The sequence below is a fragment of the Chlorocebus sabaeus genome, chromosome 22, assembly GCF_047675955.1.
Source record: "Chlorocebus sabaeus isolate Y175 chromosome 22, mChlSab1.0.hap1, whole genome shotgun sequence".
NCBI lineage: Eukaryota > Metazoa > Chordata > Mammalia > Primates > Cercopithecidae > Chlorocebus > Chlorocebus sabaeus.
Genome location: NC_132925.1, coordinates 43,918,084 through 43,945,895, shown reverse-complemented (window position 1 = coordinate 43,945,895; position 27,812 = coordinate 43,918,084). Strand labels below are relative to the sequence as shown.

The 27,812-nt window shown below is 43.9% G+C and overlaps 1 protein-coding gene across 24 annotated transcripts in view; it reads right to left on the bottom strand.

The window, feature by feature from the left end:
* KALRN (kalirin RhoGEF kinase) overlaps window positions 1-27,812 on the bottom strand; it is a 697,103-nt gene that overhangs the window by 434,799 nt on the left and 234,492 nt on the right. For all 24 annotated transcript variants that reach the window (XM_073009790.1, XM_073009791.1, XM_073009792.1 and 21 more), the window contains exon 5: window positions 25,762-26,274. In XM_073009790.1, the coding sequence (XP_072865891.1) occupies window positions 25,762-26,274 (513 nt within the window). The remainder of the gene's footprint in view (window positions 1-25,761; window positions 26,275-27,812) is intronic.

The window sequence follows — 27,812 nt, the reverse complement described above, 5'->3', positions numbered from 1 at the left end:
ACTGATTTTGCCTCCTATATTTGGAGCATACCAGCTTGTCACTGGGGTCTGGGACATTCTGGAAAAGTTTAGCTGTCACTGGAGGTGGTGCTCCAAAGAGGTGACACACATCTCAGTAGAGAGAAAAAGACCTGCTCTGGGGATTAGATGGTCTCATGTGATGTCAGGAACTAGGGTTTCCTAAGGGACAATCACAAGTCTTCTCTGGGCCTAAACTTGCTGCCTACTTGCATATAATCCTCACCTTTGCAAGGCTGGCTGTCTGCAAGGGTCATAGTCATCTCTGTTGCATTCAGTGGAACTGGTGGCAGAGGTAGAATGTGTACATGCATGAATGCATGCATGTGCATGTATATATACAGTCAAGTGAGATGAGGACTAGGCTGGTTCCAGGCCCAGCTCTGTCACTAACTCCACATGAGACTGTGGAAGAGTCACTTCATTTCTGGTCTTCTCCTCATTTGCAAGAGATAGTGGTTTGCAGAATGGAGGTAAGCATCCTGCTTTATAATAGGCTCAATTTGGAAATATACAGAATGCGTTTTTTCCACACAAAATAAAAAATAGTTTTGTTGATTCTCCTGGATCAGAAGATATGTTCATTGCTACAACTTACACGTCTATCTTTTTGAATAAAATAATGTCAGTGAGAAAAATGGCATTATTTTATAGCCAGAGAAGCTTCTGGACTTGGTCGTGGGTGCCTGTAATCCCAGCTACTTGGGAGGCTGAGGCAGAAGAATCACTTGAACCCGGGAGGCAGAGGTTGCAGTGAGCTGAGATCATGCCACTGCACTCTAGCCCAGGCTACAGTGTGAAACTCCATCTCAAAAAAAAAAAAAAAAAAAAAAAAAAAAAAAAAGAAGACGGGAAGAAGGGAAGCTTCTTAGTCTCAGCCCTGACAATTGTGTGATGCTTTAGAGTTCAAAATGTTCACTCACCCTTCATCATTACATTGCATCCATAAAACAATCCCACAAGGTGCTATCATCAGGCCCACTTCACAGGCAGGAAAACAGGTTCAGGGAAGTAAATTCCAGGGTGTAGATTTAATTCATTCTACCCAAGGCCACATTCACTGAGTGCCCATTGAGCCATGCTTTGGGGACACTGCCCTGCCTCCTGGTCATATGGCTGTAAGACTTGCTCTGCTTGAGCTCCACAGGGCAGTTATCCTTAAAAGTTAGCTGAAAGGGCATTGCGGTACTCCAGCTGGGGTAAGGTGCTATTCCTCAATAGGAACATTCCCCTGCCATTATCTAGCCTGCTCCTCCTTCTCTGCCTCCTCCTCCACTGCCTGCCCCACCAAGATGGAATGCCAGATGTCTGGGGACAGCTGATTCAAATAGCTGTAATTCTGTCAATACTCACTGAATGAATGAATGAATGAATGAATGAATGAATGAATACTGAGTTGGACATAGGTTCTTCGGTTGCTAGTGTCCAGATAAGTAGACTCTTTCTAAGCTCCCTTCCAGCTAGGACATTTTAAACTAAAAATATCTCCAAAGTGCCTTCAAACTTGTCCTTGTTTTTTGAGAAGCCACAAATGGTGAGTTCAACAAAATGTAATATAACAAAAAAAATTCTACAAGGAGGAAAGTTCATGTCTAAATAATGAAATTGTATCTCTTTGAAATCAACATAGTTTAGTCTCATTAAGAAGATAGATGTTACATGTAAGTCATTTGGTTTTTGGTTTTTTTTTCCTTTTCTTTTGGGGTTTTGTTTTTAACCAAGCTAAGTAAATTTTTTTTCTGCTGGCTAAAATCCAGTGAAAATATACAAATCTAGTTCTTAATACAGTAAATGTTAAATGAATCTATTTAAATGCAAATTAGGAAAACAAACAGAAACCTTTTTCTCCTTTCAATGGTAGGAATAGCTAAAATGTTATTATTGTTCTTTTTTAAAGAAGCATAAATTATTTCATAGGACAAGTATATTAAGAATCTTGTGTTTATTTTCCTTCATTTGCCAAATTTAGCAATAGCATCTGATTTAGAGTTTTAACTTTCAAACCACCTTACTATCTATTGTTAGTATTTTATACTGTAATTATAGATTACATTGGTATTAAATATGTTCATATTCAGCTTTGATGAGCTGATTAAGAGGACACAAGACAACCAATAGCTTTTCTTTGCCTAAATATGCACATCCCAATAGCAACCATGTTCACTATACCCTGTGTACACTACAGTGGATCATCCATAAAAGCTTGTGCCCTGGAGAGAACCAACAACCTCCTTGCAGGTGAACCTTGTTATATCTGGGAAACTAGCTGTCCAGTTAATTCCAAAATAAAATTTTATAAGTTGAGAGCACAAGGAACAGAATTCAAATCAGTACAGACTCTGCTGAATAAACTTTGACAAGTTTTGTCATTGGTCTCAAACTCAGTTCCTTATCTGTAAAATGTGGGTAACAATTTAAACTACTTAAACCTTAGGGTATCAGAGAGATTCAAATAAAATGATGGTTATGAAAATGCTTTGTTAAGTGCTACACATATGATAGATTTTGAAATCCACATATGAGCATATATTCTATTGCACATATTTTCCAAATGTTTTCATTATAGTAAAAAACAGAGGAAAGGTGTGAATTTAAGATTGCAGTAGCCGGGGAATCACACCTGCAGCTCATATGAAAAACATCCACAGTCTGCCCACCTAGACATGCACCCTCAGAGTGACCACAGGGCACTGCACAGACACAGCCCAAAGGTGCCTGTCCATCCTCCCACCACCTCCACCTTCACGCACTCAGAGGCCCCTTCACGCACTCAGAGGCCCCGACACCCTCTCAGGGCTCTGCCTGAGGGCACTGGGGCCTTCCTGCTGTCCCTGGGTGGCCTGACCAGGGAATCTTACTTCCTCTTGGCTTGCTTCCAGACTCTTCCTTCCCCATCCTCTCTGCCACACCTCAACTCTCACTATTAGAGACTTGGTCCCTTTGGCTCTTAACAGTTTTTCACTCAGGTGAGATGCCTATTAAAATGCAATTTTTCCTGCAATCCCTCCTGCAATTAGTTTATCCTAAATATAGAAACAATTTAGTAAGAGGGCAAGGTCCTTTGTGAACATGACCCAGGGATGAGATCCTACAAAGTGGCAGAGAGGTCCTAGAGAGAAGGAGGGAAGCCCTAAAATAGACTTGAGAATCAAAGGCAAAATCCCCCCGACTTTGCAATTTTGCTTTCATGGAACTTGGACTGACCCAGGACACATTTTCTTGTGCAAATAGGGTAACACGCAGACCTCATGTGTGTATATTCTGGCCCAGGACCCCCAAGACCCTTCTTGGTTTTCAGTTATCCACTCTCCTAGAATTGAGCTTTGCTAGTTTTCCAAAAACAAAAAGGTGGAGAGAGAGAAAAAAAGAAACATAAAGGACCCCAAAATGTGGCATTATCTCCAGGTTCCAAGAATTCCTTACTGAAAGAATGTGACACCTCACCTCTTTTGTATCCTGCAAACCCTGCAGGCCACAGGGTATTCAGGTTCTGAAGAGATCATTACATGGATATCTACAGACAGGGGAGGCAGCTGGGATATGGGCCTGAGATGCTGTAGGTGTAATAAATATCTCTTGAAGCACTGCTTGTTTCCTTCGTGTTTTTGGCATGTCAGTTGGCATACTTTTATATATTGTGTAAAAGAAAAGCCATTTTTGTCTTTTGTCATAAATCCAGTCTGCTCAAGGAAGGACAGCACAGCCTGGTTACCTGGGAGACACTTTCACTGTATCCTCAGTAACTGGCCAGGATGCCAAACATCTCACCGACCAGGCCATGTCTCTGACCTGTAAACATGCTACAGATCCCCTAACTCATTTCTTACACCGTCCATACCCAAATTCCTTAAATCTCAAATCCCATGTCTAACACCCTTACATGTCGCTCACAATCTAGAACAGGTCTGATTTCTCCATAAAACAGCCAAATATCCCACTACGAGCAAAGGGTTAACAAAACCCTTTCCCCTCTTACATGGTAACTTGACCTTCAGTTAACATCCAAGTTCAGCTTCCCTGAAAACAGATAAAAGATGGTATGTGCCAACATGTTGCTAAATCATATATCTTATGGTAAAAAATACCCCCTGCTTCACAAATTTCATCTGGATTGGGAGGAACTGTAAGTGAACTGCAAACACCTGATGGGTACACCATATCTTGGACATCCTTGAGGTGGTGATTTTTATAACTGCAATGTTCGTTGCAGAAACTCTGGGAGCTGTGCCAATGGAGTTGTTACCAAACATACTGGTTCCCATGGGGCATGGAGTTTATAAGCCATGGCAGCTCCTGCAGTTGCCCAAAGCAGATCTTATCTCCTTGCACCTAAGCCGATGGCTGAGCTGAACTGCTGTAAGCACTGCTCTGCTGGCAAGCTGTGGTTCCCATGTTATATCATTCTCAGTAGATCAGTACCCAAGATGGCCCATGGAAGTCTCGTAAGTCCAAGTGTTTAGTAGGACCTAAGAAGACTCCCTGGTAGGTGCTGTGCTCATATTTTAGAGCCAAACTATACCTACAACAGTACTAAGCCTCTTGTCTTCTTTTTCTTCCTCTTCCCTTCTCTCTGTAACAATTTATCTCCATGATATGTTAATGTTATCTCCATAACGTCAATAATGATGATGGTTATGACAATTGCAGCAACTAAGATTTGTTAAATGCTCCCTATGTGACAGATATTGTACTAAGCACTTTATATATATTAACTCACTTAATCCTCCTAATAACCTCATAATTATCTCCCCAATATTAACCCTCAATATCATCATCTCCATTTTATGAATTAGGAAACTAAGGCATCAAGAAACTAATTAACCTGTCCAAAGCCACACAGCTAATAAACATCAGTCAAAGTTTCAAACCCAGGAGGTCTAGTTCCAGAGTTGATGCTCTTAACCCTGCTGCTAAGCCCTCCAGTGAGCTCAGAGCTTCATTCTGTCTCTCCTTCTCTTCATCACCAAACTTTCAGAAGTGTGTTCTGCCCCTGCTGCCTTTGTTTTTTCCTCCATCCACTTCCTCCTTCAGCCCTTAAAATATGGTTGCTTTTTCTACTTTCTTGAGTTGACACCCACGATGAAAACCCATCACTTCCTAGTTTCTGAATTCTTTATTCATCAGTTCTCATTCACTTTGACCTCATGTCAGAATCAGATTCAGTCCTTTCTGAAATTCCAACCTGTCTGCCCCGCAAGACCAGGTAATTTTCAGCAGCAGCCCATCTGGCTGCAGACATGATGAGTGTCTCTTCCTGCTTTCACAAGTCTCTAGACTTGTGAACATCTTCTCTGGAGAATCAGTGTTTTCACATACTTGAATTTTCTTCCTTGACACATCATATCTAGTCTCAGTATGACAAAAATGATAGGAAAACTCTAATTTTGAAAGCTTACCAATCCTCCAATCCTACATTGACTTATCTAAACTTACCTCCCACTTCCCTGGCTGCCAATTTGTGGCTTCCTTTTGTGTCCCTCACAGCCTATTGTGACAATCTAAAGATGGACCTCAGTCCTTTACCCTTCATCCATCAAACCCTCTCCATGTGAATATCCACCGGGGGCCACAACTTTAACAACACTAATACTATTTCTTATTTCATGTACCTGTGCCAAGAGCTTTCATAGTTTATGTCACATAATCCTCATAATAATGCTACAAAGAAGGTATTGTTAATTCTATTTTAAACATAGTGAAAACTCACTATTAAGAGGCCAAATAAATTGGCTAAGATCACACAGCTTGTAAGTGATGAAGATAAATTGGAATCTAGTGTCCACCTGAACCTAAATCCCATGCAAGTTCCTGTTTCATAATGTTCTCTAACCATAACTTCCCAGATAACTGACAAGAATAAATACATGCCAGGCTCCACACAATGAGGTTTACACACATTATCTCAATCCCCATAACAGCCTTATGAGGTAATAGATGCCATAATCACAACCTTTTTAATTTATTTATTTGTTTATTTTAGGTAGAGAAACAGATTCAGAGAGATTAAGTAACTTGGTCATGGTCACACATTCTGGGTGGCATATTAAAGACTCAAATCTAGGTCTGCATAACTCGAAAAGTCATGCTTTTAAACCATTAAATTGTCTTCCAAATATACACTTAAATCCTGGACTAGCTATAGTCACACAGTGCCTGCTATGGTTTGAATGTGCCCCCAAATTTCACGTGTTGGAAACTTAATCCCCAAGTTCATATGTTGATGGCATTTGGAGGGGAGAGCTTTGGGAGGTAATTAGGATTAGATGAGGTCATCAAAGTGGGACGCTCCAAGATGAAATTAGTGGCTTTAGAAGGAGAGGAAGAGGAACCTGAGCCAGCACACTTGCCCTGTCTCGACATGTGGTGCCCTCTGCCATGTTATGATGCAGCAAGTAGGTCCTCACAGGATGCTACAAGCTCTTGGACTTCCCAGCCTCCAGAATCATGAGCTAAATAAATCTTTCTCTATAAATTACCTAGTCTCAGGCATTATTTTATAGCAACAGAAAACAAACTAAGATAGTATCTATGGACTCAATATGAATATCCTCTTGATGTTCCACAAGCATCTGAAAACTACCACCTTTTCCTGTCTTCCCACACCTTCACATCATCCCTCAGAGCTCAACTTTTTCTCTATTTTCTCAAATAACTCTGGAATATGCCTTTTACTTTCATTGCTGCTGCTACTTATCCCTCAGCCCACCCTGCCTAGATAATAAATTAAAAATACTTGCCTATTTGGTCCCCTTACTCCATTCTGTCCCTTATACTTAGCCATCTGACCCCATCAGGTTCACCGCACTAATACATTGCTTTCCCATGTCATTCTCTCAGTCAAAATAATAAAAAGAAAACAAAAAACAAACCATATTGTTGCTGATACCTACAATGAAAAATCCAATCTTCCTAACCGGTATTTAAGGCCTCTCCCAACCCCAGACTGGTCCAAATCTACGTTATTATTTCACATCACTGTCCTACGCCAAGTATCTTTTGCAGTCAAATTGTTTTATTCACTGCCATGCAAACACACCATATTATGCTCATTCCATCCCTATATTGTGTCTACATTTCCCCCCACCATGAAATACCCACACTCAAATCTCCAGATTATTCCCATCCTTCAAAATTGAAGTCTCATCTCCTCCTGATGCCTTTCTTGACCAAATAAGCCCATACTGACTTCTTTTTCTTGGAAACTCATTTCTCTAGTGTTTACCATAGTAGTTCACAAACACAGCTTTAATTTAGAACTGTCTGAAATGTTTTCTTAAGAAAATATAACTTCATGGCTGGGCATGATGGCTCACACCTGTAATCCCAGCATTTTGGGAGGCGGAGGCATAGGCTGGTGGATTACCTGAGGCCAGGAGCGACAGACCAGCTTGGCCAACAAGGCGAAACCCCATCTTGAATAAAAATACAAAAAATTAGCCATGCGTGGTGGCAGGCACCTGTAGTCACACCTACTGGGGAGGCTAAGGCAGGAGAATCACTTGAACCCAGGAGGTGGAGGTTGCAGTGTGTCGAGATTGTACCACTGCACTCCAGCCTGGGTGAAAGAGTGAAACGCTGTCTCAAAAAACAAAAATTAAATAAATACATACATATAATATACATAAAAATTAAATATATATATATATATCCTCTCCTTCTAAAGCCACTAATTCCATCATGGGGCATCCCACTTTGATGACCTCATCTAATCCTAATTACCTCCCAAAGCTCTCCCCTCCAAATGCCATCAACATATGAACTTGGGGATTAAGTTTCCAACACGTGAAATTTGGGGGCACATTCAAACCATAGCAGGCACTGTGTGACTATAGCTAGTCCAGGATTTAAGTGTGTATTTGGGAGACAATTTAATGGTTCAAAAGTATGACTTTTGGAGTTATGCAGACCTAGATTTGAGTCTTTAATATGCCACCCAGAATGTGTGACCACGACCAAGTTACTTTTATATATATCTTCCTAGGTCCTACCACTGATTTTCTGATTCCATAGAAGCTCTCCAGGTAACCTCAGTATACCTGCATTTTTATTTAAAATGTTCATGTGGAGACTTATGGTCTGTCCATGACTAGCTGGTATCAGATTTAACCCTACTGTCTATTAGCTATTTGAAAGGCAGTGGTCAATAACTAATATAGATCAAAGATCCTTGAAAGAGGGAAAGCATACAATGTAAGGCCCATATTCACCTCAGCTTTCTCCCTGAGGATATTTTCCTAACTGTGGAGCAGAGAAATAGAAGCTGAGCAGAGGGCAGCAATAGTCTTGATGGATATGAAAAATGGATATTAGTGTTCAGGGACTGGTAAGGAGGCTGGAATTTGGGTGACAAGATATTACAGTGGAAGGAGATGCAGAGGAGCTACCTAAAATCTTCACTAAAATTTCCCTCAGGTCCATAGCCAAATCCCAAGCTTTGCATATGCAGGACAAGACTCCAGAAAGTCTAGCAGAAAACAGCTATGAGAGATGGGGCATATTAAGAGCTAAACAGAAATTTTAGAGGCCACACAGTGCTGGGGAAATGCTGGGAGTTCTAATTCAAGCAGAGTAGAGAGGCTTTCATGAACTCTCTGGGCATTCATTTGGGACCCCAGAAACACCAAGCTATAGGAATAAGAGCCTTATCTTTAGAATAGGGGCTATACCCTAGGATTAATAAAAAGATAAAAATATACCTACTATACCGAAGTCTAAACCAAGGCTCAATGGGATCAAGATAATCTTTTGTAATTTAATTATATTCTAGAATAAGACTTCAAAATATTTAGGGAAAGATAAACTAACAGGAGCCTCTACAATGTATCATCTACAATATCCACAATACAAGGTAAATCATAAGATATATAAAGAGACAGGGAAAAGTTACTGATAATCAAAACAATAAAATTGGCTATAGAAGATGATCGAGATATGAATTAGCAGACAAGGAAATAACTATGATTGACATCTTAAAGAAAAGGGAAAAAATGGATTAAAAACTGGAATGTTCCAGTGGAGAATCAGAATCTATAAAAAGAATTGCATGAACATTCTAGAATTGCAGAGTATAATACTGAACTTAAGAATTCACTGGATGAGTGTAACAGCAGAATAGATGCAACAGCAAGCAGGATGAATGAACTTGAAACAAATCAATAGAAAACAGCACACTGGGCAGGGTACAGTGGCTCACGTCTGTAATCCCAGCACTTTGAGAGGCCAAGGCAGAAAGATCATGAGGTCAGGAGTCTGAGACCAACCTGGCTAACAGGGTAAAAGCCCGTCTCTACTAAAAAGACAAAAATTAGCCAGGCGTGGTGGCAGGTGCCTGTAATCCCAGCTACTTGGGAGGCTGAGGCAGAAGAATCACTTGAAACCAGAAGGCAGAGGTTTTAGTGAGCTGAGATCATGCCACTGCACTCCAGCCTGGGCAGGCAACAAGAGTGAAACTCCGCAAAAGAAAAAAAAAAAAAAAAAAAAAAAGAAGGAGAGAGAGAGAGAGAGAAGAAAAGAGAGAAAGAGAGAGAGAGAGAGAGAGAAAGAAAGAAAGAAAGAAAGAAAGAAAGAAAGAAAGAAAGAAAGAAAGAAAGAAAGAAAGAAAGAGAAAGAAAAAGAAAGAAAACAGAAGAAAGAAAACAGCACACTGAAGCACAGAGAGAAAAGCAAATAGAAGCACAAAACACAGCAGAAGAGATATGGGACATAACTAAAAGATCTAGTACAGTGCCGTCCAGTACAACCTTTTGTGATGACAGACATGTTCTATATCTGTCCTGTCCAGTTGGTGTGCCACTAGGTGCCTTTTGAATATTCAAAATGTGGCAAGTGAAACTGAGAAACTGAGTTTTTAATTTTATTTTTAAGCAGGGTGCAGTGGCTCACGCCTGTAATCCCAGCACTTTGGGAGGCCCAGGCAGGTGGATCACCTGAGGTCAGGAGTTCAAGACCAGCCTGGCCAACATGGCAAAACCCCATCTCTACTAATAATACAAAAATTAGCCGGGCATGGTGGCATGTGCCTGCAATCCCAGCTGCTTGGGAGGTTGAGGCAGGACAATCACTTGAACCCAGGAGGCGGAGGTTGCAGTGAGCTGGGATCACGCCACTGCACCCCAGCCTCGGCAACAAGAGCGTAACTCTGTCTCAAAAACAAACAAATGAACAAACAAAATTTATTTTTAATTAATTTTTTATTTGTATAAATTTAAAAGATACAAATATAATTTTGCTACATGGATAGATTGCATAGCAGTGAAGTCTGGGAGCTTGTAGTGTATCTATCACCACAGTAGTGTATACTGTACTCACTAAGTTTAATTAGCCAGATGTGGCTACTGACTGCCCTGTTGGGTAGTGTAGTTTTAACACAGGCATACTTAGAGTTCCAGAGGAAAGGAAAGAGAAAATGGGACATGATAGACTCTAAGGATAAGAAGGATATAGTACTCCTTCTAGAGTAGTATATTGGACATCGATTCCTTAACATTCATTTCACCCCAGATCATTTGTTCAAACCAGTCATACTGATTTCACTCCCCTTTTTATTTACAGGTTCAGGACTGGGCTTGTCTTAGTGAGTATGAACCAACGAAATTGAGGAGAGATTTGCTTAGAGCTTCTGGGAAAGAGAAGTCAATGTCTGCCTGTGTTTCTCCCTCCTTCTCCTGCTACCCCTATCACTTGGGGAATAGTGAAGCACGTTGCTCTGTTACAACTGGCAGCTGTCTTAGAACCATGAAGGGAAACAGCCTTGCAATGAAGCTCTCGGCCAAACAGTGAGATCTCAGCAGATCAGTGAGACAGAAAGATCCCGAGTGCCTGAAGACAGGCTCGCACTGATTCATCAATCTTAAAGCTCACATCATTGTCTCTGAGTGACTACTTAAAATGTGAATACATTTCCTTGATATTTAAGCAAATTTTACTCGTCTTCTGTTTCTTGCAGCCCAAAGCATCCTGACACCCAGAGTTACACGCTCATGATGTTTAGTGTGCTTGTTCATTCACGTGTGGAGTGCTCATTGTATTCCAGACACTGGATTAGACACTGGGGATAAAAGATCAAGGCCACAGTCTAGTGAGGGGGACAGACACATTCCATATTCTGTTCATGTTAATAAAATGTGAAAAATACTATAAGAGACGTATATTGTGGGCGGACAGTAGAGGAGCACTTGGTCCAACTTGGCAGAGGTAGGGTTAGGGAAAAGCATGGAGGGCTTCTGGGTGGCAACACCTGGACAGCACTTGAAAGACAACAGGATTTCATCATGCAAAGAAGGTGTAGTTTGAAAGGGCATTTTAATTAGAGGAAATAGCTTGAGCAAAGGCCTGGAGGTTTAAAGCAGCAGCATAAAATGAGGGATAGAAAGAAGGGATAGTAGGAGATAGGGAGATACCAGATCACAAAGGGCAAAAAATGCACTGGGGAACCACTGGAGGGCAGTGATAGCTCAGGTTTGCTTTTAACCCTGAAGTGAGTGTCTACACTGAGACCCTCCCAGATATACAGGCATTTATTTCATTGCAAAGGGGAGACCAAGCCAGCCTTGATCTCATAGAACAAAAATCAACTAGCACATTGCAGACTGCTCACCAACTGATGGTCTCTGCCTCCACTTTCTCCTCCATTTTATTCCCTCTCCCATCTTTTTCACACAAACTCTTCAAAAGTCTGGGTCAAAGAAGATAAAGATCATAATATGATAATATATGAAAAATACTGAGTACAGCATATGATACATAGCAGATCCAGAATGCATGCTAGTCTCTTTCCACTTCCCCTGGGTTCAGACAAGATAAACTGGCAGTCACAACAAGTAGCTGCTGTCTGATTAGAGAAACTAAGACTGTGAAACTTCATGCTAAAATCACACACTGTTCTTGACAGATGAGCTGCAGTTCAGCGCTGTCTGGAGAAGTACACGCTCAATGCTAAGCCTTAAAAGGCCGCTCTCCTTGCTCTTGCCCTCCTCAAGTTAAGTGATGTAATAAAAAATCTCACCAAGTCATTAATATAAATATTTTCAGACTTTAAATAAGGTGTTTTTGCATTTTATTTCCAGCCTGTGAACCTAGATGCACTCTATTCCCTGCAGCAGTGGCAACACACTGACTACCCTCCTCTGGTGAAGGAATGGTCATCCAGGAGCCAGCAAGTCAAGCAGATGAGAAACAGAACTAACCAAGCCAGGAGTCAGCCCAGACAGCCCCGGGATATTCACTCTGAGTGGCCAAATTCCTTCCATTTGAACCACAAATGCTGATAAAATATTTTCAGGAACAGAGTGAGGGAATGTACTTCACTCACTTCCCAAAATGTAGACTTGAAGAGGTCAAATCCTATTTAATCCAGGCTGAGAAAATAATGCCCAACTTTATCCCAGAGCTAAATTTAGGCACTGAGATCTGGCCCTTGGCAAGTTAATTTAGATGAGCTAATGGTTGTTCCTGGCATAAGGGATATACTCAATAAATGGTAACTATTATTGTTACTGCAAAAATGGAGTGTCTGTTGGATGTTCTCATCCAGTCCTCCCACACATCCTAAAATCGGCTGTGCCAATCACTTGCACATCTGGGAACAAAGCTCCACATGAGGCTAAGGAGGAGGCAGCTCTTCATTCAGGAGCCCCTCTCTGGGAGAAGGAGGCAGGCCTCCCTGTGGGATTCCTTCTCTTGGGGAGAAGACCACCACCTAGCTATGCTGGTATGTGCTAGGTGGGCCTGACCTTGAGCTTAGGAGGAGGACTAGGCACCCCACTTTGCCCCTTCTCCCCTCTTCCAGCAGCAGCCTCTGCAATGGGGCTCAGGCAGGTAAGGGGCCATGCAGGGAGCCAGGCTGGGCACATCCACAAGAAGCTTGGCAGTGTTTCCAGCTTCCAGACCCTGCAGGGTATACTCTGCAGGGCTTAGGAAGAACTTACTGAATGAAGAGCCCCATCACTCCTCAAGGCTGCCAGAAGACCAAGGTGAATGCCTGTGTTTAGATAGCACCCATTGTCCCTAAAAGTAGGGCAGAGGCCAGGCGCGGTGGTTCATGCCTGTAATCCCATCACTTTGGGAAGCCAAGGTAGGTGGATCACCTGAGGTTGAGAGTTCAAGACCGGCCTGACCAACATGGAGAAACCCTATCTCTACTAAAAACACAAAATTAGCCAGGTGTGGTGGCAGATGCCTGTAATCCCAGCTACTCAGGAGGCTGAGGCAAGAGAATCGCTTGAACCCGGGAGGGGGAGGTTGCAGCGAGCCAAGGTCGCACAACTGCACTCCAGCCTGGGTGACAAGAGCGAAACTCCATCTCCAAAAAAAAAAAGTAGGGCAGAAATGCAATAACCAGCTAACACATGATAATGTTTTTAGTAACCTTCATAATCACTTCTTTCACTTTCACGTTTCTGTGCCTTAAAAGAAATTAAAATTAAAATTTCATTTAATTATCTTCCAAATGTCTTCCAAAATGTCTTTGGGATTTGTTCCCACTCATGTCCCATTGCCAGTTCTCCCAACATGAAGGCCTTGGTGCTGCTGCCTTTGCTCCCTGACATCCAGTCAGTCACTGGTCTCATTTTCTTTCCTTTAGAGTGTCTTGAGGGTTTGCCCCTTCCCTTTCTACTTCACTACCACCTCATCTGTTCCCACTTGGATTAGTATAAAAGGACCAGAACCCGTTTCCTGCCTCCAAATCACTCCTCCATTGCAAGGTGAAACTTGCTAACACCCTGGTTTTCAACAGTGAGTGCATTAAGGTAGCGTTCCTAGAAACCATTCAGCAGTAGGTGGTGCTCTTGTGCCAGCTCAATGTTCACAGAAGTTCTATTCTCAAGCAGCCCAGTGAGTACAGACTGTGTCACGGTCAACTATTTATTTATTTGGCACTATGTGCCTCTGGTCAACACAGAGTAATTGAAGACACTGGTCCTGACCTCCAGAAATTTTCAATATAATTGGGGGAATGAGGTCTTTGAGCACCTAGCTATAATGCTAGATGGGATGGAACAGGGATGATTTGAGGGGGATGGATAAGGGCTGCAGGAAATGCTCAGAGAGAGAAAGCACCTCCAACAGGGGAGAACAGAGAGAGTAGCATCTGAGCTGGACCTTCAGCTGAGGGAGGGCTTTAATAGGCACATACAGTGGAGCAGGCATTCCAAATGGGAGGAGAGTTGGCATGAACAAAGGCATGAAAAGGTGGGAATGTGCAAAGTGCAGAAGAGAATACCCTGAGGGATGGGAGCTGAATGCCCAAGTCCAGTCTCACTCTCCATTCTAGGGCCCTTGTGTTTGTACCCCCTCTTGCTACCTCATGACAAGGTCATCTCCCCAGAGAAATCTGGGACAAGCTGGTCAACCCAGTCTCTAAAGAGGATGGAGGAAACCAAACCCTCTTTTATCTCTCCACCAGAAAGCATATGTTACAGAGTATATCTTCTCACCACAGCAGCAGTTGTTCCTATAGCAGGACATTCTTATGCTACAGAAAGCTTACTAAAGGAGAGGCTGGAGGTGAGCAAACCAAGAGAGTGCGATTTCAAAGGGGCCATGGGATGAGGGACTGGGGGAAGAACCCTTCTGGGATTTCAGCTAGTGGTAGATTTCCTCCAAGAGATTAATATTCCTTTGTGTGTGTTTTTTTTCTTTTTTTTTTTTTTTTTTTTTTTTTTTTACTATACTTTAAGTTCTAGGGTACACGTGCACAACGTGCAGGTTTGATACATGTGCCGTGTTGGTTTTACCACAGGTTTCCGACTCTTTAGAATATAAGACTATGAGGCTTTAGCTCTCCTTGGGAATGACCTCAGGAAGAGCCATGGGATACAGGAACAGGGTTGAATAGTAGATACCCTTGAGTTGGGCTTTTCCCTGAGAAACAGTAACTACTACTGACCTTGGCACCAGAATGCTTTAACTCAACAGTTCCATACTAGAAAAATCTCTCTGTGCTCACATGTGAGAAGACATCCTCCTGTATTTACATATGAGATAGTGTCTCTCTCCATTCGAGTGAGAGAACATCACTCTCTGGGGTGGGCAAACTCTTGGGGTTTCAGATCAACCTGGGCTACAAAAACTAGTGCACCTACGCATACAAAATCTCATTCTCACCTGTGCAAGTGGGACCAAAAGCCTCAGACTCCTCCTGTGTCCCCTCACACATTTGAAAAACTGGTCCCAGGAAAGCTGCATTAAAGAGTTTAGAGCCCATGTCAAATGAAAATAGGCTGAAAGAACTCACAGAACTTTATCTGGTGAAGAAAACATGAGGAGGGTCCCCAAGCACTGTCCCCAAGCTGTGAGAGAGCTGCCCTGTAGGGGAAGGAAGAGAGTATTTCCCCAGTGACCCTGGGAGACAGAGCTGGGACTACAGGGTGGAACTACAGGAGGGTAGAGTCTGGCCTGCTGGAAGGAGGACTTTCTAACAACTGGGGCTACAGAACAGTGGAACAGGCTGCCTCACAAAGCTGTGGCTTCCTCAGCCCTGAAAATGCTCAGAAGAATCTGGAAAAATGCACATCTGGAAGGGAGTTCTGCCCTGGGTAAAGGATTGGACCTGAATCAAAGACTCTAGGATTCTCAGATGCTCCTGGCAAGACCTGAACCATTTGCTAGAATCTAGTTTTCCTTGTGGTCCACTGGTTATTCCACAGACTTCTGACTCTCTGTTGTGCTCTGAATCCTGGTAACCCATATGGCGTGAACATGGACCTCCTGCACTCCTTCCTGTAGAGCCTGTGCTCCAGCCACACCCGACTGCAGACATTCCCAGGATCCAGCCTGCCTTTTGAGGCTGCTGTGCCTTTGTTCACACTCTTCCATCTCCCTGCATCCCAAACCCTGGCTGAACATGTCTCCCTCTATGCTCCCACAGCACTGATAGACACCATTGTGAACTTACATGTGCAATGGCTATTTGTTTCCTGGTGCCCTCTACTCCAACATGGCAAGGCCTGAATGCAGCTCATCTTCCAAATGCCCATCCCTGGCACAGTGCTCAGCATAGTGATTGGCTTATCTTCAGCAAGTGTTCTCTAAGATCCTGCCAGCCTGGTTACAGCTTCCATTTCCTTTTCTCCCTGCTAGCAGCCGACCTTGTGTCTAATACCCACTGATGAGTTCCTCCTCAAAATCCCTTCTTGGTTTCTCCAGCCACCAGGTTCTACCTCACCTCCATGCTCTGCTGCCACAGGCTGCTTACTGTCTACTCTGGCATCTTTGTTGTGGATAGGGCTGTATTCCCCACGCATGCCTCACAAGAGAGCCTCCCCAGGCAACTGTCTACTGCTGATTCCACTCATTTACACAGGCCAGCACAAGTCTGTCTCCACAAATCTGCCATTTGTTCCATGTGCCGAGTGTCTTCAAGGCTCCAGCCACACTGGAAGATTTATGTACATTTTCTTTAACTCACACAATAATCCTAAGGCATATATTAAAATCTATGTTTTAGAGATAAAGAAACCAGTGTTCAGAGGGGGTGAACTGAACACAGTCACTCAGCTACAAGTGGCCCAGCAGGGATTCAAACCCAGGTCTCTCCAGTTCCAAAGCCAGTGCTCTCTCCGTCCCCCACAGGAGGCCTGAACTCTGCATGGGACTCTTCCTTAACTCTGACCAAGGAAGGAAGCAGGAATGGAAAAGGAAGGCCATGCAACATGTTCAGAGAGAACAGGTGCACGAAAGGTAAGGACAAGCCTGAGGAGATGCCAGGGCAAGGACCAGGAAGGTCGCAAGTGGGAAAGGGAGCAGAAGGGGAACAGGGGAGAAGGGTAGAAGGTAGAAAAAAGAAAGGAAAGCAGGTTCTTCAAAGTAAAATGCCTGGAAAGAAACCTTGTGAAAGCTTCCCACCCCAAACAGAGACTCAATTTGTTTTACTTTATAAAGTACACCTGAAATGTCCTTAATTCTTCAAACAGGGTACCAAAACCTTTCCCGTTTCCCCTACTGCGGCAGAGCTGACATGTTTCCTTTATGCTTGGACCACCCCCATGCTTTTTCTCCCATACATACTAAGACACCCACCCCACCTCCACCAGCCCTACCCCCACCCAGAGACCAATAGAGACCTTGATATCATAACTCACCCAGGTTTTAGCCACTGGAGTGGTGGCTCTCTCCACATCCTGGGGATGTCCTGGAGTGGTGACTCTCTAAACCATCTTTTCCTTACAATGTATCAAGAATTACATTAGTGCTAATTCTGATTTTCTCTGCACTGCCTTAGACTATCCTCTATCCAAGGGCTAGGGTAAAAGTAGAGAGACATAGTCCCAGCAGAAGGCCTGGCACACAGTAGACACTCAATATCTGTTGATGAATTAGTCAATGAACCTTTCTCAGTTACTGCCCTGCACCACACACACACACATTTCATCTCTGATCAGACCTTCTTTTCACAGCTCACCTCAATTGCTGCAGACAGAGTCAGTGTGACAACCCAGATTCTGGAAAGTACTGTTAACACAGTGTCTCAGTTCTCAGTTCCAAAGAGTCACTATGGGGTCCACAGTTCTATGGGGTCCATTCATAAGCAGGGGCTGCATAGGCAGACTCTTTACACACAGCAGTTCAGGTCGTGGCACCTTCCACCCTCTTGAGAGAACTGTGGAAGCGAGCCAAGCCTCATGCCTGAGCATTCTTCCCCATCCTTCCTCCATTCTGTTCTCCACACCCACACTCCTCCTGCAGGCCTGCTAATCTCAGGATACAAATGGGGCTGAAAATGCAGGAGAGGGAAGAAAGGAGAGAGAGAAAGGACTTAAGAGGGAGAAAAACAGCTTTGGGAGAAAACACACACATGCAGCCTGTAGAACACTGTGACTTAGATTATTTTTAGAATCTAATGTTTCTAATGTTCAAGGGGAGGAAATGAGAAAAAGTAAGTCGGAATTCCCAGGACCAGCAGGCTGGAAATAATACAGGACACTGTGTTCTGTGTCAGGGGGCGGGACACAGACACACTTCCTTGCCCTGAGCCCAGTCAACAGGAGGTGGAGGGGTTTGGTGGTTAAGGTCTCAGTACGAAGGGGGAGAGCAGGACCAAGAGGGCACCGGAGCCTTTCTCCAAAAAAAGCAGGAAATTACAACCACCCAGTAAAGGCCTTGCCCTTCCGGCCACCCCGAAGGTCACAGCTCTTTGAAGCCTCCCTCCCAACATGAAGGGCTCAGGCAATTGAACAACACAGAGATATGACACGCCCCTCTGGAGGCCTGTCAAGTGCTTGTCCCTTCACCACAGCACTGGTGAGGACACATGTCAAGTGACCCTTATCCTCCTAGCCCCCAGCCCTTTTAGCCACCACCTAGGTTGCTGGCACATGCCACCATCAGCAAGGAGCCTCCAAAGAGAGGGTGTAGACAGTGTGTGTGTGTGCACGTGCGCACATGTGTTTGCATGCACGCACGTGTGTGTGTGGGTGTGTGTGTTGGGAGAAGAGGGAGGAGCACCAGCTTCAAAGCAGAGGACTCTATCCCAAGCAAACCACTCAAGCACACCAAGTCTCAGCTTTTCCATCTGTGAAATGATGCCCCTTTACGTGCACACCTGGCCTACCACATACAGTACATGGGAGGCTCAGATGACGAACCACGGACTGGATGATTTTAGGGTGGGTCTCTGCTCTGGGTCAAAGATTATTATGTAAAAGGAAGGGCTGGGCCATAAAATCTCTAAGGTCATGGGTGTGAGAATACTTTGAACATTCCCAAAAGAATTACATATTGTAATTACCGCAAAGGCACTTCACTTTGACAAATGACAGTGGAATCATGTTGCTGCTGCCTCATGGGGAATGGGGGTATTGGAGGTGTGGGGAAGAGAAGATGTTGTGGGCCAGGGCCCACCAGGGAAGTAGAAGCAGCAGGATTTCTCTACAACAGCCCCACTGGTTCTGGTCACCCCAGGCAGGATAAGACTTTGGGTCCTGTTTTGGGCTCTAGGGAGTGACCAGAACTGTTTATACCTTGGAGGAAGAGGACAGGAAATAGCAGGGGATACTTTGCCCAGTGACGGGGCATCCTGGGGACGTCCTGCAATGCTAATGTGGCCAACAGGACATACCAACCTCAAAACACAATAAGCACATCACCCTTAGCACAGTGGTCTGCTCCCTACCACGATGCCCAGTGGTGCCTAGTGTAGATTTTCTCACGGTGATTAACATAAAAGCAACATTATTTTGTTTGCACAGACTTCCAAGAATGTTAAAATGCATAAACATTGCCATAGGAAGTATTTCTGGCCCCAAGTTTGCAAGAGAATAAGACAAATATGCTCTTAGCTATACTGCACAGTAGAAGGTGACAAGTGTCTCAGATGTAGAGGGTGCATGGGGATGGGGGCTCACCTCTCATGGGACACCAGGAAGAATCACTTCCTCTGGGGCTGCTTCAAGGACAGACCTTGTTTTTCCAGAGGCCTTTCCCCGTGGAGGATCTCCCCGCCCTGACACCTCAGGTGTGATCTCAATTTGACCTATGTGCTCCTCTTTTGTGCCCTGCCCAGGGGCACGGCATAGCCTGATGACCTGCAGGGCCCCCATGAATCTATACCATAATTTCCAACTTCTCTCAAAAATCAATTCTGAATTTTGTTCCATTAAGGATAACTGAAAATGATTTAGAGCAGGTTCATTTGGAAGAGAGCATCAGTGATACTCTTCATGGTCTCAGCAGGCACCCATGACTGAAGAGTAAATCATAACTGAAATAGCGCAGGGAGAAGGAAGGGAAGCCAATGTTCCTGGCATAGTTATGCTGGGCCAGGCACCATGCCAGGCACTGCTACATACATCACCCCACTCAGTTCTCAAAACAACCCTGCGAAGAAGTTTGTCTTTTTTTTTTAAGTGAACAAATAAATAAACAAACAAACAAAACCTCAAGGGAGTAGGGTTTTATTTGCTGAGAGGTTTCTTATTTTTCATAATGACCCAAGGTAACAATCCTGAAAAGACAAGAACCCACTATAAATAGGTAGGGAAGAACAAAAAAGCAAGAAGTATTATACAATAGTTAAGTTGTAAAAGGGCTTAGATATTTATTTAGTGCAGCAAGTCTCAAAGGAAAAGGAAGGAAGAAGAATGGATTGGGGTGGGGTGGGGCTTTATCAAACCACTCTGCAGATTCTGGTACATCTCCTCAGAAGTTTATTCTCAAATCATCACCACCTCCAAAGCTACCACCACCATCACCGTGGCCACCCCACTTCTCCTGTGGAAAGATGTCTTCATGAAGAGAGAGTATTGTGCATGAGAACAGTGCAGTGTGGAAGCAGAAGAAAAGTCAAAAGACGCTGAAGTAGAAGTAGCACAAATTCTTTATCTTTGTTTTGTCAGTAACATAATTGGGGGTGAGAAGTTAAAGATGTGCCTGATGTCTCACAATTGGTAAGTGTCACCCCAGGACAAATCCTAACCCCACCCACCACAGCTCCATTTCAGCATGGCACCCATGAATATGAACAGAATTTTGCCATGCAAAAATGAATACTGCAGTACGGCATTTAAAAATTAGGTTTTCCAAGGTGAGCTTTCCCATAGTGGTAAAGGCAGGGCCAGACAGCCACAGAGGCCACAGTCTCCACTGAACACCTAAAAACAAATGAGAGATTCTCATTTGGGCTAGGTGTCTTGGTCATGGGGGAGGTGGGCACCAAAATATCCTCTCAAGCAGGGTGATAAGGATCTTGTCTTGAGTGTTTCCCAACCATGCATTTACACATGAAATAAATACAATGTGCTGCATAAACCAATAATAGGCATGATTCCAATACTGGAAGCCCCATTAACCAGCTTTGTTCACTCTTTTGGGGATTCTCCCAAAGTGCGAATATCTTCTCCTTTCCAGAATAGCTTTGGGCAAGACTAAAAAATGGGCCTCCTGGGTAGACATCAGTAGAGCTTCCTTGATTCAGAAATGAAGTAGATAAAGATTTCTCAATCCGTTAAGTCTAGTTATGCACCAGAGCTCTTCGAAGCACTGAAAGACTAGAAGACTGAGGGCCTTCCCCAGACTAGAAGGCAGATGGGAGTTTCAGTATTTTCTGATACTTATCATTGGCATCAGCACACTGACATCACAAGGTCATAATGACTGTCATCAGATGGCAAGGCTGGGATTTCTGCAGTGTGTAGGAGGTAGACATGTGGACTTCACGGTTGCTTCTAGTTTTACCATTATAAGATGTGTCCTAGGCACCCAGTAAGGGGTGTGTATGGGGAGGATCCTCCACTGAGTAGCACTCACCCTTCCATTTGCCAAAGGCACATCTACAATGAGTCTACGTAATGACCTTTAAGACCACATATGGCCCCCAGTGGGGAAGAGACCCATTCCTTCTCTTCAGTAATAGGTTGTGTTTGCAGGGCAGACACCTTCATCACACAGGGTCTATTGCAATTGGAGGGGTGGCCGGATGTGAAACAGGGCTGCATAGAGAGCCTTAATCTGCACCAGGCCAATGAGGGGTGACCCGTCTTGTGTTCTGTGAATACAGTGGAGGACAGGCCCATTAGTTATAGACCAGAGGGCACCCGGCTGAGACTGAAGTGGTTCATCTAACATCATGCATTGTTTGAATCATCTCTGAATTACTCTGTGCTTCCACAGATTGCTCATTAAGACTTTCCTGTCATTCCTGAGCTGCAGTGTTCCCTCTTCTCTGAAAATTTCCAAGCACAGAGGCTGTGCCTAGGACAGTACAGGGTGCACAGAAAGCATTTAATAAGTAAGAGTTTATGCAAAGGGAAACAAAAAAACTTTTGGAGGCTGGCTATGTCTATTACCTTGATGGTTTTACAGGTTTACGCATGTCCAAACTTAGCAGGTCATATATGTTAAATATGTGCCACTTATTATTTATCAATTATACCTCAATAAACCTGCTTTTAAAAATTAAAAAAAAAAAGTGAATACACAGGAGCTTATGTGCTCACTTCCTTAATTAGATGGCGAACTGCTCCAGACAGAACTTCTGGCCACCCCCTCTTTTGGGGGCCCATGACAGCTGTTCAACATTGATTATTAAATGAATGAGTGACTTGCTTTATGAATTATCTGTGGAACAGAGGCCCTACTCCCTAGAGGCTTAATTGGGAGACAGTATGGTCCACTCCCCAGCACCTCCAAGATGGGGAATGTGGAGGGTCACCACAGGTGTCAGGGGAAGAAGTGAGAGGCAGCTTCACTCCCCAAGGCCAGCTGGTAAATGGGGAACACCAACCCATTTTCAAGCCCTTGGGAATAAGCTGTCACCCTGCAAGGCCAGGGGCAAGACTGCGCCCACCTCTTTTACAAAAATAGAGGCTGAACTATCACCAGACTCCTCTGATTGCCAAGAGCTTCCCAGATCTGGAATTAGAGGCCTCCGCCAACCAGCCTCCCACCAGAAGGAAGACTAAGACTTGGCTCAGACAGTAACTATTTCCTCAAGCCCTTGTTTAGATGTGGATCCACACTCACAGCCCTTATTCCAGACCATCACCCTCTTCATCCCCTTCCAAAGTCACCAAATAAGTCAAAGGCTGAGGTACTCAGCTCTGAGCAGATATTTTAAATTAATCTTAAAGCAACTTAAAAGGACTGTTTTTCTACCCTGTCCAGCACTCAGCACATTTTCAGTGGCAGCTGGGTCAAGCTTGAGTGGCATTTTCACCACTGACTCAACCTCAAAATATTCCTGGGCTGCCCTCATCCCATCCTCCTTTTTGTTCCCTTGTTTTGAATATTCTCTGCCTCTCTCCCCACCCCTCTACTCACATGCACATGCATGAACATACACACGTGCACATTCGCACACTCCCCCACACTCCTTTTTAAGGTATGAGCACATCACACAACAGGCATTCTAAACCTTGGGTTCATGGACAGAATTCAGGGATCATATACTTGGATAGGAAAAAAATCATATCTTTATTTTCACTAACTAACTGAAATACAGCATTCTCTTCCATTATGAACATAGTCAACAAACTGCATTAGTGTTAGCACTGCTGGTGTCTTTGACTATAATAGAAACACACACATTTTCATATCATATCAGGGTTGTTGTCCTGGAACATCATTTATTTATGTTCATCACTGCTTCAGGATTATAAGAGTTAAATTAGACTTCAAGTAGATCTTATTAGCATGTTAATTTAAAAGTACATATAATGCTGCTATTTCTAAAATGTAATCACTGTATTTCTTTATTTTATTTTTAACATGTAATTTAGATTCAGGGGATATTTTGTGCAGGTTTATTACCTGGGTATAATCCTATCACCCAGGTATGGGTATAGTACCCAATAGTTAGTTTTTCAACCCTTAGGCCCCTCTCTCCTTACCGCCTCTAGTAGTCCCCAGTTTCTATGTTGCCGTCTTTAAGTCCATGAGTATCCAATGATTACCTCCCACTTATAAGTGAGAACGTGTGGTATTTAGTTTTCTGTTCCTGCAAATAACCGTGTTTAAGTAATTGTTTTCCAAGCCTATGTATATTTTTTGTACATTTACAAATGTTATTCTGAGAAGGGGTCCATATGCTTCACCAGACCAAAAGAGTCCATGGCACAGAAAGAGCCCCTGCTATGGAATGAGCATTAAAAGGTAGGATTTGGGATTTTTCTCTAGGGCCATCAGGCATGCGCCAGGAGACAGGGGCTAACAGGTGGTGTTCAGTGGTAGCAGAAAGTAGGTTCTGGGAGCAGAGGGACAACACGGTTATTGGATAAGAGCTTGGATGGGCTTTGGAGACAGACTAAGACAGTGGCCCTGGCTAACTAACAGTATGACCTCGGGCCAGCCACTTCACCTCTCCGAGTTTCCACTTCTTCAATTGTAAAATAGTAATTATCATATACTATACAATTCTTAGGAGCATGGATTGAGAGAATCTATGTGTAACAGCAATTACTGCCCTGTTGAATGGAACGTGGCAGGTCCTAGAAGGGCAGCGTCCTTGACCTGGGAACTTCTGGAGCTATGGTATGCTATTTGCTTGGTTTTTCAGACAGGCACTATCTGTGCCCTATGCAGGTTTCCCATGTCCTTGAGCCTCAGAGATACCATGAAGTGCTCCAAACTCTAAAACATGCCTAGGCAGACCTAAGTCCTCCACCTCCCTTTCTGTCCCTTGCTCGCTGAAACAGGCACGCAGGCCAGGCTGCAAAGCAGATTCCCTGCCCCAGAGCAAAACAGGCCTCAAGAAAAAAGAGATGTTCCAGATCTTTCTAAATCTGGCCATAGAGCCAAAGTACCTGATTCTGGCTTCACAGAACAGCTGGCTCCTGCCCTGGCATCTCATCACTCGGTGAGCAATGCAGGAATTCTGAGATCTAAGCTGCCCTTCCCAGAGCAGCCCAGGCCAGGGCTGCCAGGCCACTGGGCAAAGAGCCCCAAGAAAGGTCAGAAGTTCCCAAAACTTGCTTAAATCATATTCAAAATGTATATAAAAAGGGATATGCTATAAAAAGTGATATGCATTAAAAAAGGCATATACTAATTTTTTTTACTATATGTTATAAAAAATTAGAAAGCCTTATAAAATTATACAGAGAAATTAAAATCAACCATAATTCTGCCCCAAGGAAGCAAAACTATTAACATTCTGGTAAATTTTCTTGCAGTTATATTTAGTACATAAATTGGGATCACACTTATACAGAGAGTTTAAGATCTCGATTTCATCATTTAAAAATACCTAGAGACATTTTTCAAAATGAGCTCTTAAAAGACAGAAAACCATCACATCAGACATTGTAAAATTCACAGGTTACTGAGAGATGTCATGGCATCCCTCAGAACAGTATTGTCCATTTAAATATGTTACATCCAGAAAACTGATAGGAGGAGAGCCTACTGTCTTCTTCTTAAAGCACATATAATAGTAAACTCTTCTTTCTTCTCTTTAGCTTAAAGAGAATCTAGGGAAGATACCCTTGGATCCTCAGCAAAGAGGCACTATATGCAATTTTCCTTTTTTACATTCTCTTATCTTACTTTCCCCTGATAAGGGGAAAGCTTTGAAAATTCACTGCTGGAAAAAATGGTGTCTTACTCAAGAAAGTGCTTAGCAGCTAAAGAGAAACCTCTGGAAACAAGTGGGTATGGCAGGAAGATCTGGACTTGGAAACAGAAAAATGCTGGATTCAGATGTCAGCTGTGTCACTGTAGACCCAAGATCAAAGAACATCCATTTCCCTGCATGTCAAGAGAGATGCCACCACTCAACCCGTAAGGATCAAAGGATTACGCAGATTAAATAAGACTGTGTGAAAAGTGGTTTGTCAATGGTAAAATACATTGCAGGGCCATAATCACTAGTTAATATTATAGTGGCTGTTAACAGTACTGTTTTTGTTCCTTAGCTGGCTTGAGCAACTCATTACAGGCACTTGGGGCAGCTTCTAACGGTAGGTAAAAGCGTGGACCCTGGAGCCAGACTGCACTTCCCAGCTTGGTGAATTCTTTAACCTCTCAGTTTCTTCATCTACAAAATGTGATTATAATAGTATGCCTATCTCTTAGGACTCTTGAAAGGATTAAAATGAGTAAATTTACACACAGTGCTTAGAACAATACTGAGCATATATTAAATACTATATAACGGTGAGCTTAAAAAACAAATTACACTGGCTAAAACTAGTAGGCACACTGTTTTAAAGTACTTTCCAGAAAAGTACTATCATTAATCAGAAAGTTGGATGAGCAACCTCTACTCCCTCACCCCCATCCCAGCTCAGGTTTGGCCTGTTCCCTTCCTACCTTCTCAGCATCCTGCTCAAAGAGCCGCAGCTGAAAGCACTGGTCCAGCTTGAGCTTGCGCACGTGCCACATCTGGTGCAGGTGCTGCCGGGTGGAGTGCAGTTTGTCCAGGAGGCTGGTGATCTTGGGCACCAGGCTCTGGAAGTCGGCACTGCCCGGGATGCAGTTGCGTCCTGAGAAGCCGTCGCTGCAGCGGATGCACTGCAGCAGCCGCTGCCCCTCTCGGTCCAGCTCCTCCACAGGGGCCTTCAGCACCTTTTTCTTGAGCTGTGTGTGCTCATCAATAAGCCGCCGAGAGCCCTCCACATCCACAGGAAACTCCTTCCGGGCTAGCATCTCCTGGAGGTCCTCCAGGCGCGAGAGCAGGTGCACGGCGCTGTTGAAGAACTCCTCCAGGGAGAGCCGCAGTTCGATCCACTCCTCGTGGTTGTAGTCCAGGGAGCCGTCAAACTCCTCCGTCAGCTGGGAGGGGTCCACCAGTTTCGTGAGGCCCTCCACAGATACCATGCTCGTCTGGAAGGGACAGACACAGACAAGGATACTCAGTGATGTTGGGGGAAGAACAGGGCAGAAATAGGATGAGGGAAAAGGACAAGGTAAGTCCACATAATAATGACCACAGCCTGCCTCAGAAAGGGTGATGGGGAGCCATGGGACTCACTGGTCAGGAGTCACAGATCAGCTGGGATCAGCAGCTTCTACAGACTGCTGACTGCTTTAGCAAGCCTCTCCAACTGCCCCCCATTTACCACCCCAGAAGAACTGCCTTTGTGTCCCTGCTCTCCTCATTTTCCCTCCTCCTGACCCCAAGTTCACTTCAATAGGGTTTCAGATGCTAGAAGCAGAAGCTGGAAGAAAAACTGACCTAGTTTCTGGGGGACAGTTTTCTACAGCTTTAAAACCAAGGCCCGTGGATCCCGGGTATCATCATAGTTGGATTAAGCAACGTGGGCCAGTGCTTGGGCTGCAAAGATTTCATAGTCTTATCTCATCCAAGGCTCTCCCTGTTAGCTCTTCTGTGGTATGGTGAACAGAACTAGGGATGGGCAACAGGGGAGTCTGGGCCCTTGGTTTTCTCTGTGAGGCCCCTACAAGCTCCTGGAGAGCAGAGTGGAGAATGTTTGTCTCCAGGAAGCAAAGTGTCTCCAGCAAATGGTGATGCAGGCAACCACCCTAGTTTATTAGTAAACATCTTTTCCATCCGATAGGGCTTTAGGCTTCTCTTCTTTCTCATGAAGAATGAGAGGCTAGCAAATTAATATCTGGGTTTGGGTCCCAGCCCTACGCTTACTAACTGTGTGACCCAGGGCCAGCTATTAAGGTCTCAGAGCCTCAGTCTCCTCTTCTGAATAATGGAGATAATAATTCCTTCCTTAAGGGGCTTGCAGAGATTAAACATATCAATGTGTATAAAGCACATGGGGTGCATAGCATGGAGTACATGCTCAATTCTTGTTAGTGCTCACTCTGATGACCTGAAGGCTGGATCATTACTCAAAACCTGAAAAGCAATTTATCTCTGTGTCTTGCTACTCTGAGCATTCCCTCTTTGTTCCTTCTCTTTCCACCCCCCTCCTAAGAGGAAGGAAGGAGTGGCCACAGGCAGGAGGGCTGGTCTGGAACAATGGTTGTCAAACTTGACTGCTCATTAGAATCCTTTGGGGAGTGTGCAAAAACACCAATGCTCAAACTTCACCCCTAGAAATTCTGATTTCATTGGCTAAATGGGAGCTTGGACATGAGTAGGTTTAAGAGTCCCTCAGGTGATTCTAATGTGCAACTAGAGTTGCAAACTCCTGCTAATCTCCATCTTTGCTACTCAGAGCATAGCTTTCAGACCAGCAATATTGGCATCACATGGGAGCTTGTTAGAAATGCAGAATCTTAGGCCTTACCCCAGACCTACTGAAGCAGAATCTGCACTTTCAAAATCCCCAGGAGATTTGTGTGCATTAAATTTGAAAAACCCTATTCCAAAGTACCTTCTTCAAATTTTGCTCAAAGTTTACCACTTCCGGGAAGTCCTCCATAATTATACTCACCAATTATGT